The sequence below is a fragment of the Neovison vison genome, chromosome 5 (genome assembly GCF_020171115.1).
Source record: "Neovison vison isolate M4711 chromosome 5, ASM_NN_V1, whole genome shotgun sequence".
Taxonomy (NCBI): Eukaryota; Metazoa; Chordata; class Mammalia; order Carnivora; family Mustelidae; genus Neogale; species Neogale vison.
In genome coordinates this window covers 110,802,042-110,815,716 of record NC_058095.1, presented here as the reverse complement: position 1 = coordinate 110,815,716, position 13,675 = coordinate 110,802,042, and the positions used below count along the sequence as shown (strand labels likewise).

At 38.3% G+C, this 13,675-nt stretch overlaps 1 protein-coding gene across 1 annotated transcript in view; it reads left to right on the top strand.

Moving 5' to 3' along the window:
• The window catches only part of GTF2F2 (general transcription factor IIF subunit 2), a 154,162-nt gene that overhangs the window by 83,647 nt on the left and 56,840 nt on the right, over positions 1–13,675 (top strand). The window contains exon 5 of the mRNA XM_044249764.1: positions 3,111–3,192. Within this exon, the coding sequence (XP_044105699.1) occupies positions 3,111–3,192 (82 nt within the window). The remainder of the gene's footprint in view (positions 1–3,110; positions 3,193–13,675) is intronic.

The following is a 13,675-nucleotide window of genomic DNA, read 5'->3' as shown; positions in this document are numbered from 1 at the left end:
CAAAAATGTGATCTGGAAACTTTGGGGTAGAGGGATTCCTGAGACCTTTTCAAGGAGCCTATAAGTCAAAACTATTCATAATAATACCAAGGCTTTCTGCCTTTTTCAGTTCCGATTTTCTAAACATTTCTTAGTTTTAGTTCCTAATATGATAAATAGCAAAAGGTACAACCCACATAAAAGCTCTTTGGGGGCCCTCAATACTTTTTAAGAATCTGTGTCACAGAAGTCATTTGAATGACTGCACTAGACTCTACTCCTTGAGTACAGGAGCCATGCTTTATGTGTCTTTGTTATTCCTGATGTGTTTCAAGTATTCATGGTCTTTTAAACTGGCCTAACAAAGTGGTTTTAAGTGAGGGTCCCTGTATTAATGAACATGGTCTGTAATAAACAGCAGTGGTATCCAAATGGTGCTTTCAGATGCCTTTATTTTTTTATTTTTTTAAAAGATTTTATTTATTTATTTGATAGACAGAGATCACAAGTAGGCAGAGAGCCAGGTGGGAGGGCAGGGTGGGGGGGGCGGGGAAGCAGGCTCAGGGTGCCTGATGCAGGGCTTAATCCCAGGACCCTGGGATCATGATCTGAGCCGAAGGCAGAGGCTTTAACCCACTGAGCCGCCCAGGCACCCCAAGATGCCTTTAAAATATAATGTATTTAATACCTTTCCCCCGAAATCTTAAGCAATGTTTTGAAGAGGAAAAGAAGCATGGTTAGTGGAAAGAATATGGAAACATTTTCCTACAAGGCTTTTAAAAATCGTGAAGGCTTTAAATCTTGCTTAGGAGGTTTTATCATAAGTAAATTGGCTTTTAAAATTTACTTAAAAGGAGAAGGGGGGGCACTTGGGTTGCTCAGTGGGTTGCTCTCTGCTCAGTGGGGAGCCTGCTCCCGCCACCCCTTCTCTGCCTGCCTCTCTGCCTACTTGCAATCTCTGTCAAATACATAAATAAAATCTTTAAAAAAAAAAAAAAGAGGAGAAAGGGAACAAGCTAACAGAGATGTGGGGTTATTTAAGAGCAACCAGTCAGTGGGAAAATTCATTGCAGATGATTAAGACTTCTCTTTGACTTGAGAAGCATTGGAAGGGTATTTTAGATTTGAAAAGGGGATGTGATGGACAGGAAATTATGGTTTGGGGAAGTGAGTTTTATTGCTTTGTGAGAGTGACCTTGATTGGAGAATAGTGATGAGAGTAGTTTCCAAGTTGATACGGGCAGGTGCTTTGAAAACATCTTACTCTCTCAGGTATTGTATGGAGAACACTGACAGCAGATCCTTTAACTAAAAATTGAATTCAGCCTATCTACCTGAAGTAGATATTACTTTAAATAAGTGGGGAAACATTCACAGATGGTATTAACAGATAGCTATTTTAGTATTCAGTGAAACACCTAGATATATAAGTAAATTGTTTTCAGGAATGGTATAGTATTCTAAGTTGTTTCCATTTTTTTAAAGGATTGATTCTTGTTTTAATAGAGGACTTTCTCAGGCATTTAACATATCTTATACATAGAAATTCCCCAGATCTTGCTATTGTTATACCAGTAATTTTTCTAGGTAGAACTTTCAACTTCAGCGGAAATGCAAACTTAAATATAAGATTTGGGAAATTCAGATTTTAATCTCAGTCTTACTAAACTGATTAACAAGGGGAAATTATTTTTAGACATTTAAATTTAATACAAAATGATTATGGTTTTGTTTCCTTCCTAACATTTTGATATAAGGTAGGCATGCTTCTCGTCATTGCTTTTTCCAGACATCTGATAGCGTGTACTTGAGATTAGTTGCATATGTTGCACTGAGGATTCTTCAACTATTGGATTGCCTGTGCATTCATAGTTAGGGGCTACAGTAAGGAGTCTCCTGGAGTTTGGAGACAAAATCAAGAAAAGTCACCATAAGGAAGATTTTCTAATGTAAATCATGTGGGCGTGATGCAAGCTGCACTCTACATTTTGGTCCATTTATCTGCCCTCCTCCCCCACCCCAGGAAACTCTGTGCTTCTTGGAAAGAGTACTATGTCTTACTCATCTTTGATTCCAAATGCTTAGATGGTGCCCTTTACATAGTAGGCATTTAGTTAATGGTAGGGGAATGCACGAAGTCATTTGCCCTGAAGAGATGAATCATAAATGCATTGCTGATGAGCCAAAGGATTTCCTGAATCTCTTCTCAAAACCTGGATGAATTCTCATGAAATTAAGACTGAACCATAGCTTCCTAACCATAGTTGTACATTTCCAGACAGTAGGAGAGCTGGTGCCATCATGGGATAATCTATGTGTACTATTAAGGTCTGTAAGGTGAATTTACCAGTGTTTGGTCCATAGTAGTCCCATAGTAAGTGCTAACTGTTGTTTACCTTTTTGGTTTCTCTTGAATTTTGTGTTAGTGTCACCTTAAGAATTCTTACTATTGGTAGGAAAAATTGCCCCTGTTTGGACAAATATCCATAGCAGTTAAAGCTCTAACTTGGACATACCCAAGTTAATAAATCTGCTGGAAAATAGAAGTCAGAGCAACTGGCAGGCAGAAGTGGTACACAGTATAGCCTAGACAGTGTTTAGCCTGGACAACTAGCATTGCCCAGTTTATAGTATTTTCTAGGCTAGCTATTCTAGTCACGGTGTATTCTAGAATTTTATTTGCATGTGTGTGTGGTCACCCACACATACAGATATATATTACCTTTAATTTTAGTGGTTTAGACTAGCTGGGTTTTCAGAAGTTACTTCTCTGCCAAATTTGTTGTAGTCTCCACTCCCTTCAAATTCTTTTAAATTTGATTTTATGCCCTAGTAAGTCACCCTCTTTTTAAAAAGTTAAATATATAAAAGTTGTATTGGCAAGGGGCTGCAGCAGCCCAGTAAACAAACCTGAGAAGTTCAGTTTTTTACTCACCAAGAGTAAGGTCTTTCTCTATTCTGGCCAATGATGTTACTGTAAACTTACAAGTATTCCTTTTGTTCTTTGATTTGTATTATTACATTTGATTCTAATCATCATCACTGTGGTTAGTATGTTAAGGTAAAATCTTAAAAATGGTCAGGGCTATCTCTGAATACATTTGTTAATTTTTTTTTTCTTTCCATTCAAGACAAACTTTCATTGGAAGGAATAGTGGTACAAAGAGCTGAATGCCGACCTGCGGCCAGTGAAAACTACATGAGATTAAAAAGGTTGGTGTTCTTTAACTTTAAGATAATACCCAGTATTTCCTTTTGGGGATTGAAATATGTATATTAGAGTGCTTCTTAACTGCATGAAAACTGTGGCTATGTTGAAAGTGTTTCCTTCAGAGGCTGTTTTACTTTAAAACTTTACTTTTTATGTTAAGAACAAACTTCTAGTTATAAAATAATTAAGTCCTGGGGTTATAATGTACAGCATGGTGACTATAGTTAATATTACTGTTTTGCATATTTGAAAGTTGCTAAGAGAATAGATCTTACAAATTCTCATCACAAGAAGTAAATATGGTGACATGATGTAAACTAGACTTATTGTGATCATTTTGCAATATATATATTTCAAATCATTATGTTGAATACCTGAAACTAATGTAATGGTATATGTCAATTATACTTCAATTTAAAAAAAAAAAAAAACCCAAGTAAGAGTTTCTTTGGCAAGGGAATTTTCAGAACCTATTTGGTTGTATTTGGGTTGTTTTAAGGTACTCTTTTAATATAACCTGGAGTGAAACTTTTTATACTAGTCAACATTATAGATCTTGATTCTTTAAACACATGTAATGTATTTGTACTCTCTTATTTTTAAAGGCTATACTTTTTGCATAATGAAGTTTCTAAAATACTATACAGTATAAAGCAAGTATAGTTGCTAGAATATCATCCTTTTCTCTTGATTTACAGAGAACTTTTTATAAACTTACTACTTTGTTAGAGATTTCACATAAGATCCTCCCTCCCCCAGTGTTGTATATGGTTAACATTTTATAATTAATATTTGAAGATAATGATTGCAAATTCTTGGTACTCTAATTTTTTGACTTTCAGAGAGCAATTTTCTAGAACCCTGAAGGCTTTTCTTATTTTAAGTAACTCTACACCTCCTGTGGGGCTCTAACTCACAGCCCCAAGATTGAGAGTCATGTGCCGTATTAACTGAGCTAGCAAGGCACCCCTTATTTTATACTTTATATTGAATGTATTTCAGCTTCGTGTACTTCAGAATTGTAAGTTTGTTCATTCAGCACTACTGTGTGAAAGAGTAGTGAACAAAACAGGCAAACTCTCTGCCCTTGTGGAACTTTCATTTTAGCAGATTATAGTTATCCAGAGCTCATAATGGGGAGCACACTGTTTGGGTGCTAGCGGTAGCCTCTCTGGATAGCAGGGTTCTCACAGCTGGAACTAGCTGCTTGAGGGGCGCCTGGGTGGTACAGTTAGTTAAGCATCCAGTGCTTGGTTTCAGCTTAGGTGGTGATCTCTGGGTCTTGGGATCACGCTCCATGTCAGGCTCCCCGCCCAACTTGGAGTCTGCTTAAAGATTCTCTCTCCCTTTCTCTCTGCCCTACTCCCCCGCCGCTCGTGCGCATGTGCTCTCTCTCACTCTCTAAAATAAATATATAGATCTTTAAAAAAAAAAAAAAAAGTCTGCTTGAGCTGGATCCTCTATAATGCCACATCATCTTTTTAATTTCCCTCCTTTCTCAATTAGATTAGAGTGTGTCTCTCAGGAACGAAACAAAAGACTGTTTTCTTGTCCAGTAATTCTTCTCATTTAAATGCCTCCCCAGGGCAAGGAAAAGGATGACAAAATGAAAATTTTTTATAACCGAAAATAACTTTGGAACACAGGCAGGAGGTGTTTCTGTCTTTGTGTTTAGCCTATGAAGTTGATCATACAGTGTGTGTTTTTGAAGACTTACCATCTTCAAATGAAATTTGAAGTGAAATTGCAAAGTACAAAATCTGGTTACTGAGCTGCTTGCCAAGATCTTTTTTTGTGGTCCTAATTTTCTTTAAAGGTTTGTAAAGATTTCTGATGGTGAGATTAGGCAGGTTGCCTGTTGTGTTAATGAAATGGCTGCTTTTTATCTTACCAAAAATTGTTCAGCCTTTGAGCGTGCTAAGAGCCATTACATATTTCAGTTACTTAAGTGACCTAAGGAAACAGAGTGATTCAGGAGATGATAATCATGTGAGTTTCATAAAATAGACGAAACATGGCATGTCTTTAAAGATGCACTCATATAAAGACTTGGGGAAGACATTGGGGAACTCTCTGTGAGCCTGGAATGCGGGATTGTTTGAGGCAGAACAATCTCCACCCTAAACCTCTGCTTTGACCTCCAAACTTGGATACTCAAGAACCTGGTTGAATGTCCACTAGACATTTTAAATACATGAAAAACTGTTCTCCGAGGCTTTCCCCCAAAACCTGCTCTACCAGTGGTCCTTCTCATCTGAGTTAGTACAAACTCTGTTCTCCTGTTTTCTTAGTCCAAAAATCTTGGTGACATTTTTGAATCCTCTTTCACACACATACATCCAGTGTGTCAGAAAAATCTTACTGACCGTACCTTTAGATTACTACACATCTACAAGTCTGTTTCTCACCACCCACGTGATCTGCCATGAAGTCTCACCTAGATCACTGCAGTAGCCTCTTAGCAGCATTCCTTCTTCTGTCTCTGCCCACTCTGGTCTGCTGCCAGCGCAGGAGTCAGAGCAGTTCTTCCCGAATCTGTCAGGTCATGCCATTCCTCTGCTCACTGGTCACTCACAATGCTTCCTTCATTACTCAGAGTAAAATTCAAGTCCTTCCAGTTCTCTGCAGGGATCAACGTGATCATGCTTCTACTTCTTCCCACTTCTCCCATCCTTAGCTTCTCTCCCCTCATTCCTCCTTTACTTACTCTGAGCTCCTAGCAGAGCTAGGAGTCCTGAGCACTCTAGGCACTTCCTTATCAGGGCCTTTACACCAGATCTTCTTTCCTACTGGGAACATCCTTTCTGCAGGTAACTGCATGGCTCACTCCATGCCTCTTTCAAGTCTCTTCTAAGATTCTGCTTTTCCAATAAGGTCTACGTTGACCAACCTACTTCTTTCTATACTTGTATTTTCTTACAGACCATACCACTCGTAATATACTATGTAATTTACTTGTATTTATTGCCAGCTTTGCCCTAGTATAGTTTAAACTTCCATGGTTGGTTCTTTGGTGTGTATGTGTGTGCATGGACACATGTGCACACAGTCATCTATTTTGTTCATTTATACACACACACAACCCCAGATGTTTAGAATAGTTCATGACGGGGCACCTGGGTGGCTCAGTCGGTTAAGCATCTGCCTTTGGCTCAGGTCATGATTTCAGGGTCCTGGGATGAACGCTGCATCTGGCTCTCTGGCAGGGAGTCTCCTTCCTCTCACTCTGCCCTTCCCACGCACCCCCTTTCCCCCACTCATGCTCACACTCGCTCTCGTGCATGCTCTCTCCCCCTCTCAAATAAAATTAAAAAAAAAAATAGTTCATGACATGTAGGTGGTCAGTAAGTATTTTTTTGAGTGAATAAGTGGCAGGAGATAAGGTTTAAAATATTGAAAATCTTTATATTCTTGCTAAATTATCTGTTAAAGAGTCTTAATATGCTTTGGTGAGGAATTCGGACTCTGTGCTGTGGCCGTTAGGGAGGCACTGAAGAATTCGAAGCCATATGGAAAGCAAAGAGATTTCTGTTTTGGATAGGTGACCCTGGCCATAATGTAAGACCAAAAGCAGTGAGGTAAGCTAGAGGCTGACATAATAACCCAGGTACAAAATGTCTAAGTGACTAAACAAAGTGGTTCTAATCAGAAGGGAAATGAAAGACAAAGTTTTGAGGCTATTTGGAGGTAGAGTCGATGGGGCTTAGGAACCCATCTCATACTTAAGTGGTCATGGGACAGGGGATTTCTCTAGGCCCAGACTGATGGTGGTGGCTCTTGTGTTGTGGCTTGGATGCACTTATTTTACGAATCCTCAGACTGATGAAGGGAGAAGGACAGGAGAGATCATAGAGTTTCCATGTCCATGTTAATGTAAATCTTGGTTGACAGTTTACATTAAAACTTTAAAAAGCAGCAAGTACTTAACCTGCAAGAAGAATAATGATGGGTAGATTAATCAAAATAGGAAAGTAATATAAGCTGTAAGTTGTATCTCATGTACAGCTGACATTTGAACAACAAGGGGTTGGGGTCTCCGCCCTTTGCACAGTTGAAACTCTGCATATCACTTTCGGCTTCCCAAAACCATGACTAGCAGCTGCTGTTGACTGGAAGCCTTACCAATAACATAGTCAGTTAACACATATTTTGTATGTTATATGTATTATTACTGTATTCTTACAATAAAGTAAGCCAGAGGAGAAAAAAATGTTAAGAAAATCATAAGGAAGAAAAAATACATTTATGGTACTGCACTGTAAAAAAGAAAAATCCATATATAAGGGGACCTGTGCAGTTCAGACTTACACCATTCAAGGGTCAACCTGTATTTTGTTTATCATCACTTAACATTTTCACATGTGTCATGAGATCATTGAGGTAAGGCTCAATTTTAAAAAATCACTAGTTAACTGTTCTTGCTTCAGAGAGTTTAGAGTTGTTTGTTTGTTTTTTAAGATTTTATTTATTCATTTGAGAGAGAGAGAGAGAGAGAGCATGAAAGGGGAGAGGTCAAAGGGAGAAGCAGACTCCCTGCTAAGCAGGGAGCCTGTGATGAGACTTGATCCCAGGACTCCAGGATCATGACCTGAGCTGAAGGCAGTTGCATAACCAACAAGGTTGGCGCAGCCACCCAGGCACCCTATAATGTGTGTGTGTGTGTGTGTGTGTGTGTGTGTGTGTTTCCCTTCAGGTTCGGGAGTTTACAGTTTTTGAAACTGAAGGAAAACACACACACACGCACACACACAACCAGATTATCCAAAACGTCTGTTTACTGACCGGATAGTTGTGGGAATAGAAATATAGTGGTGCTTTTGATCAGTGGACAGGCAGATATCCTAATGGAGGTGACATCAAAGTAGAAGTATTTGAGAACAGAATTGGTAGGTCAGTATTTAAGATAACTGGCACCTGGATATTTCACACATACACTCCAAGGTTTTCAGGGCCTCCTTCAGACTGCCTGGTCCCATTTAATGGTATTTGAGTTTTTGGATAATCTGGCTCTTGTCTCACTTTTTGGCTGTATTTTTAGCTGTTCTCCTTTTGACACACATCATCTAGTTGTGTCACACTACACATTGTTACCCTGAATGTGCTGGGCACTTCTAAGTTTTATGCTGCATCTTCTTCCTAGAATACCTCATCTAACTTCTGCCAGGATCCTTCTGAGCTTTTCAAATCAACCCACATGTTACTTACTCAGTGAAACTTTCTCGTATCTTCCAAAACTCTGCACTCCAGTTAGGATCTGCCACTTCCTTTTCTACATTCCTACATACTTACCTATTCAATTTAACGGTACATATAAATGGGTACATTTTCTGTTGGTTAGGCGTGCATTGTTGCATCTTCTCCAAGACTATCAACTTCGTAAGAACAGGGACTGTGGGTTTTTCTTTATTTCTCACTCTCTCTTATTCCCTTCCTGTTTGTATTCGGAACACTTAGCATAGTGCATTACAAATTATAAATACCCAGAAGTATTTGTGGGGTTGAAATAGAAAGGAATGGCAAAACTAGGTACAAAATGTAGGAATCCGCAGCATTCAGCTTTTTAAATTTTTTTTTTAACTCAGAGCTGCACTTGAAACCTGGACTGATTGATTTTTCAATTCATATATACATGCATATGTGCACACACACATGCGCATACATCCATACATCCTTATCTTCCTTTGGGAGGGGGAAAGTGATTATAAAACAAATACAGAAGCATTTCATCAATGACAAAAAGTTTTTCAGAATATAAAGTTATAATTAAATATAACTTTAAATAATAACTTTAAAGTAAATGTATTTTCCATTTACAGAGGACTGGAGGAGAGAGCCTTTTTATCAAAGAAGACCTTTCCCTAAATCAGTGTTTTTTTCTTTAACCATTGAGGTTTTACTATATAATATTTGCATATAGTAGCTGAACTACATTGTTAGTAACATAATGTATATATTTACAAAGTATATTTTACACTTATATAAAATAATCTTTAAGAATGATTAGTGCTACTTTAATGGGAATTGAATTTTAGTAATAAGTACTGTAGCTATCTGCTATTAAATTTTAGCTGATAAATTAGCCACATGTTATGAACATAGACCATATTAAACATAAGTAAGATTCTGTTAGTTTGTAAGATTCTGTTATTCATTTAAAGGTGGAAATAAGTACTGCAGTAAATGCAAGGAATATATGAACCTATCAGTCAATAAAATTCAGGACAAGAAAGAAATTAATCCTATGCTGTAATTTTCCTTTGTACAATCCCATCACATTATAAAATCCTGCAAGCATCCATTTAGCCACCAAGAAAAGCTAAAACACAAAAAGGAAAAAGTATTTCACAGCTTCTGTTACTTTTTCTTACCTGATATACATTTGAATTGATCTAAATAATATTAGGAAATTTATTTTGAGTTGGTGAATGTAAATATATTTATTATCAACTCATATTTGACATACTAATTAAAATTTATGGGGTGCCTGGGTCCCTCAGTCAGTTAAGCGTCTGACTCTTGATTTTGGCTCAGGTCTTGCTCTCAGGGGTTCTGGGGAACAAGCAGAGAGTTGGGCTCTATAGAGAGTCTCTTAGAGATTCTATCCCTCTCCCTTTCCCCTTCCTTCTCCTCCCTCTCTAAAAGTCATTTTAAATTATTTAATTAGTGTTTTATTAAGAGTAACTTTAAGCATCTTGAGGTGCTTTTTTTGTCCAACATGGGGCTTGAACTCACAACCCTAAGATCAAGAGTTCTACACTGCACCAACTTAGCCAGCCAGGTGCCCCCTTGAGGCTTTTTTAATAGATGACAAATTACACACTCACCAAGCTTTTAATTCATGTTGTACTCTTTAAAATATAAAGGGACATAAAGATAAGACAGTCACCCTAATGTGTGTTTTCTTATAGAAAAGTCATAGTAATGGGAAAATATGTTACTTTTAACTTCTACATGTTTATGTCACCAACTGATCTAAAAATACTTGTCTCAGAATTTTTATTTGTAATTTTTTCAGTGTTTGTGGGCTTTCATCAAAAACCTAAGAAAAACCTTTCTCTTTGGGAACAGAATATAGACTACAGAAGAAAAAAATCAGTCTTTTTTCTATGCAAAGACACCAGATAGTAGGAAGCAAGTTGTGATTCACTTTCTTTCTTGGGGAGAGGTTACCAGGCTGTACCTGCCTGGATTCCTGATGTTTCATATTATGGTAAAAAATGTCTTAGTATGTTATTATAAGGGAAGAGGAAAGGGACCCCCTCACTCAGTAGATTTTTATGTAATTTGTGGGTGATGTGATTCATGTGGGTGAACTAGACTCAGGCCCAAAGAAGTTTCTGCAAATAAAATTTTTTTCAATGCAATAACAACACTGAAGCATTTTCTTTTTTCCACATTTCAACAAGTATGTGGATATATTTAGTACTTGTAGTTTTGACTCTTTTCCATGTAAATTTTGTAAAGAATAATTATTTTGTAAATGATTTTTCTTACATAGTATGATGAGTCTCTTATAGCTGTGTCCCTTTATATTTAAAAAATAAATGTAGGATGAATTACAAATAAGGTAATCGTATAACCTATCATTTAAAACAGATACTTTTGGGAAAGAAAGCAGCCACTAACCAGAGAAGATGACACCCTAAGACAGCAGTGCAAATCATCCCAGATAAAATGGGGATGTCAGGTCAATATGAATAGCCTGGATACACTGAAATGCTAACTTTTTAAAATGGGAACTAAAAGATAAGAGTCAAATAATGAAAGTGCTGGTGCTTAGGAAATGTGTACAGTACCAAGAATTCTAGACTGGGTCGAACTGCTATGGCTGAGCATAAACTGTCTGCTTCCCAGTAGCCACACAATGTTGGGCATGCAGTAGTGCTGTGTTAATGTTTTCATGTAAATTTTTATTTATTTGACAGAGACAGATCACAAGTAGGCAGAGAGGCAGGCAGAGAGAGAGAGAGAGAGGGAAGCAGGCTCCCCGCTGAGCAGAGAGCCCGATGTGGGACTCGATCCCAGGACCCCGAGATCATGACCTGAGCCAAAGGCAGCGGCTCAACCCACTGAGCCACCCAGGCGCCCTCATGTAAATTTTTATATGAAGTTTATTAAAATCAGTAATAAGCTAAAAATAAGTTTTATTAAAAACCATTTTTCTTTTAATCCTCAATAAAATTTGAGGTCATAACAGCAACTCAGAATTCTATAAAGATAATTTCATGACCCGGGAAATATAATATTAGATTGTAGCTTTCTGGTAGTCTCATTTGAAACAGTTTTTGGTGAATGTTGAGGTTAATGATTAATATATTTTTATCAGTATCAGTTAAGGTACTTTCATTTCCTATTAGGAAAGCCAGTGCGGAGGGGCTTGGGTGGCTCAGTCTTTAGGCATCCACCTTGGGTGCGGGTCATGATCCCAGAGTCCTGGGATGGAGCCCCGCATGGGGCTCCCTGCTCAGCAGGAAGCCTGTTTTTTCCCTCTCCTATTCCCCCTGCTTGTGTTCCCTCTCTTGCTGCCTTCTCTGTCAAATAAGTAAATAAAATCTTAAAAGAAAAGGAAAGAAAAAAGAAAAGCCAGTGCAGACTTAAAAGTAAAAGAAATTCATTTCTTAATTAAATAAAAATTTCATTAAAAAATTAAAAATAAAAGGCTTAAAAATAGAAGAAACTCATTGACTCACATAAATAAAATCCAGTGGTATTGTGGGCGTTAGCCATGCTTTATCTAGACATTCTCAACATCATCAGTACTGTAGCTCTTTTCCTAATGTTCTTTGGTCTTTCTCCAGCTTGACTGTCCTAAGGAACCCAGATGTATGATTTTTAAAACATGGAGCTATGTATCTTTTTTAATCAAAAAAATTTTTTAAACGCCAGGGAACAGGAAGTCCTTCTGAAGAGCTAACCCAAGAAGGCAGCTGGCCTTCTTTGCCCTAAGCATGCTGTTATTCTCACAGCCTTACCCCTGTACTGCTCCTTAATTATCACCTTAAGTGAAGGATTATGTGAAAGGGGCTGATGTCATCATTAAAATATAGTTTTTAAGCACATTATAAATAGATAGCTGTAGTAAAAGTGCAAAAATACCAGTGCAGTAAAACTACCCAAAAAAGGTAGGCAAAGTGTTTTACCTAGAATGTTTTTTTTTTTAAAGATTTTATTTTATTTATTTGACAGAGAGAAATCACAAGTAGACAGAGAGGCAGGAAGAGAGAGAGAGAGAGAGGGAAGCAGGCTCCCTGCTGAGCAGAGAGCCTGATGCGGGACTCGATCCCAGGACCCTGAGATCATGACCTGAGCCGAAGACAGCAGCTTAACCCACTGAGCCACCCAGGCGCCCCTAGAATGTTTTTTTTTAACAGACTAAAACAGTTCCTCATAGGGAGTGTTATTTGGAGGAGGAAGACTTCTTAGTCCTTGATAACAATCTTTTTTAAAAAAAGAAGAAGAAGAAGAAAATCTTTGGGAGATTGCCCTGTAAGAATGCCTCCATTTCCTCTGAAGAACCATTAACAGCTGTTGTCCCCAGCATTGAGCTATAGACTACACCTGAAGATTTAGTATTCTGATGAAAGAAGGATTTCCAAATGATTGTAAAAGCTATTGGGAATATATATAAAGAATTAAAGCATTGGCATAATTTCTACTTTATTATTTTTTATAAAGATTTTACTTATTTGAGGGAGAGAGAGAGAGCATGAGTAGTGGAGAGAAGGAGAAACAGCTCCCCACCCTTGAGCAGGGAGCCTGCTTCAGGGCTCAATCCAAGGACCCTGGGATCATGACCTGAGCCAAAGGCAGACATTCAGCCAACTTGAGACACCCAGGCACCTCCCCCCACAACTATTGGCATAATTAAACAACAAAGTTTTCATCTGATTTCCTTCTTTCAAATTCTCTGGCATTTTCACTGGAAGAAAGAGGAGAGGAACTTTCTGAGTAGGTATTGCCTCACTGTAAGCATCTCTTGTCTTTGGAGTTCCATAGCCCCTCTGCCTGTTCTCTTGGGGTTCTGGCCCCTTCTTAGTCTGCTGCCATTCCACCTCAAATGGGCATTGTTTGAAAACTGGCCACTTTGACACTTGCCAGATGTATCCTGTGCATTCTTCTCCCACTGTCTGCTGTGCTCTGTTCTTGGTTTTCTGCTTGCCAGACTCCTTATTATCCTTTAAGATTCCGTTCAAATGTGAAATGTCACCAACCATTTTTTTCCACACAGAATAATCACCATCTCCACCAAGCTCCTGCTATATTTTTTCTAATAAACCACTAATCACATTTTGCTTTTTTTTTTTTTTAATTTATTTGACAGACAGAGATCACAAGTAGGCAGAGAAGCAGGCAGAGAGAGAGAGAGGAGGAAGCAAGCTCCCTGCCGAGCAGAGAGCTCGATGTGGGTCTCGATCCCAGGACCCTGGGATCATGACCTGAGCTGAAGGCAGAGGCTTTATCCCACTGAGCCACCCAGGCGCCCCT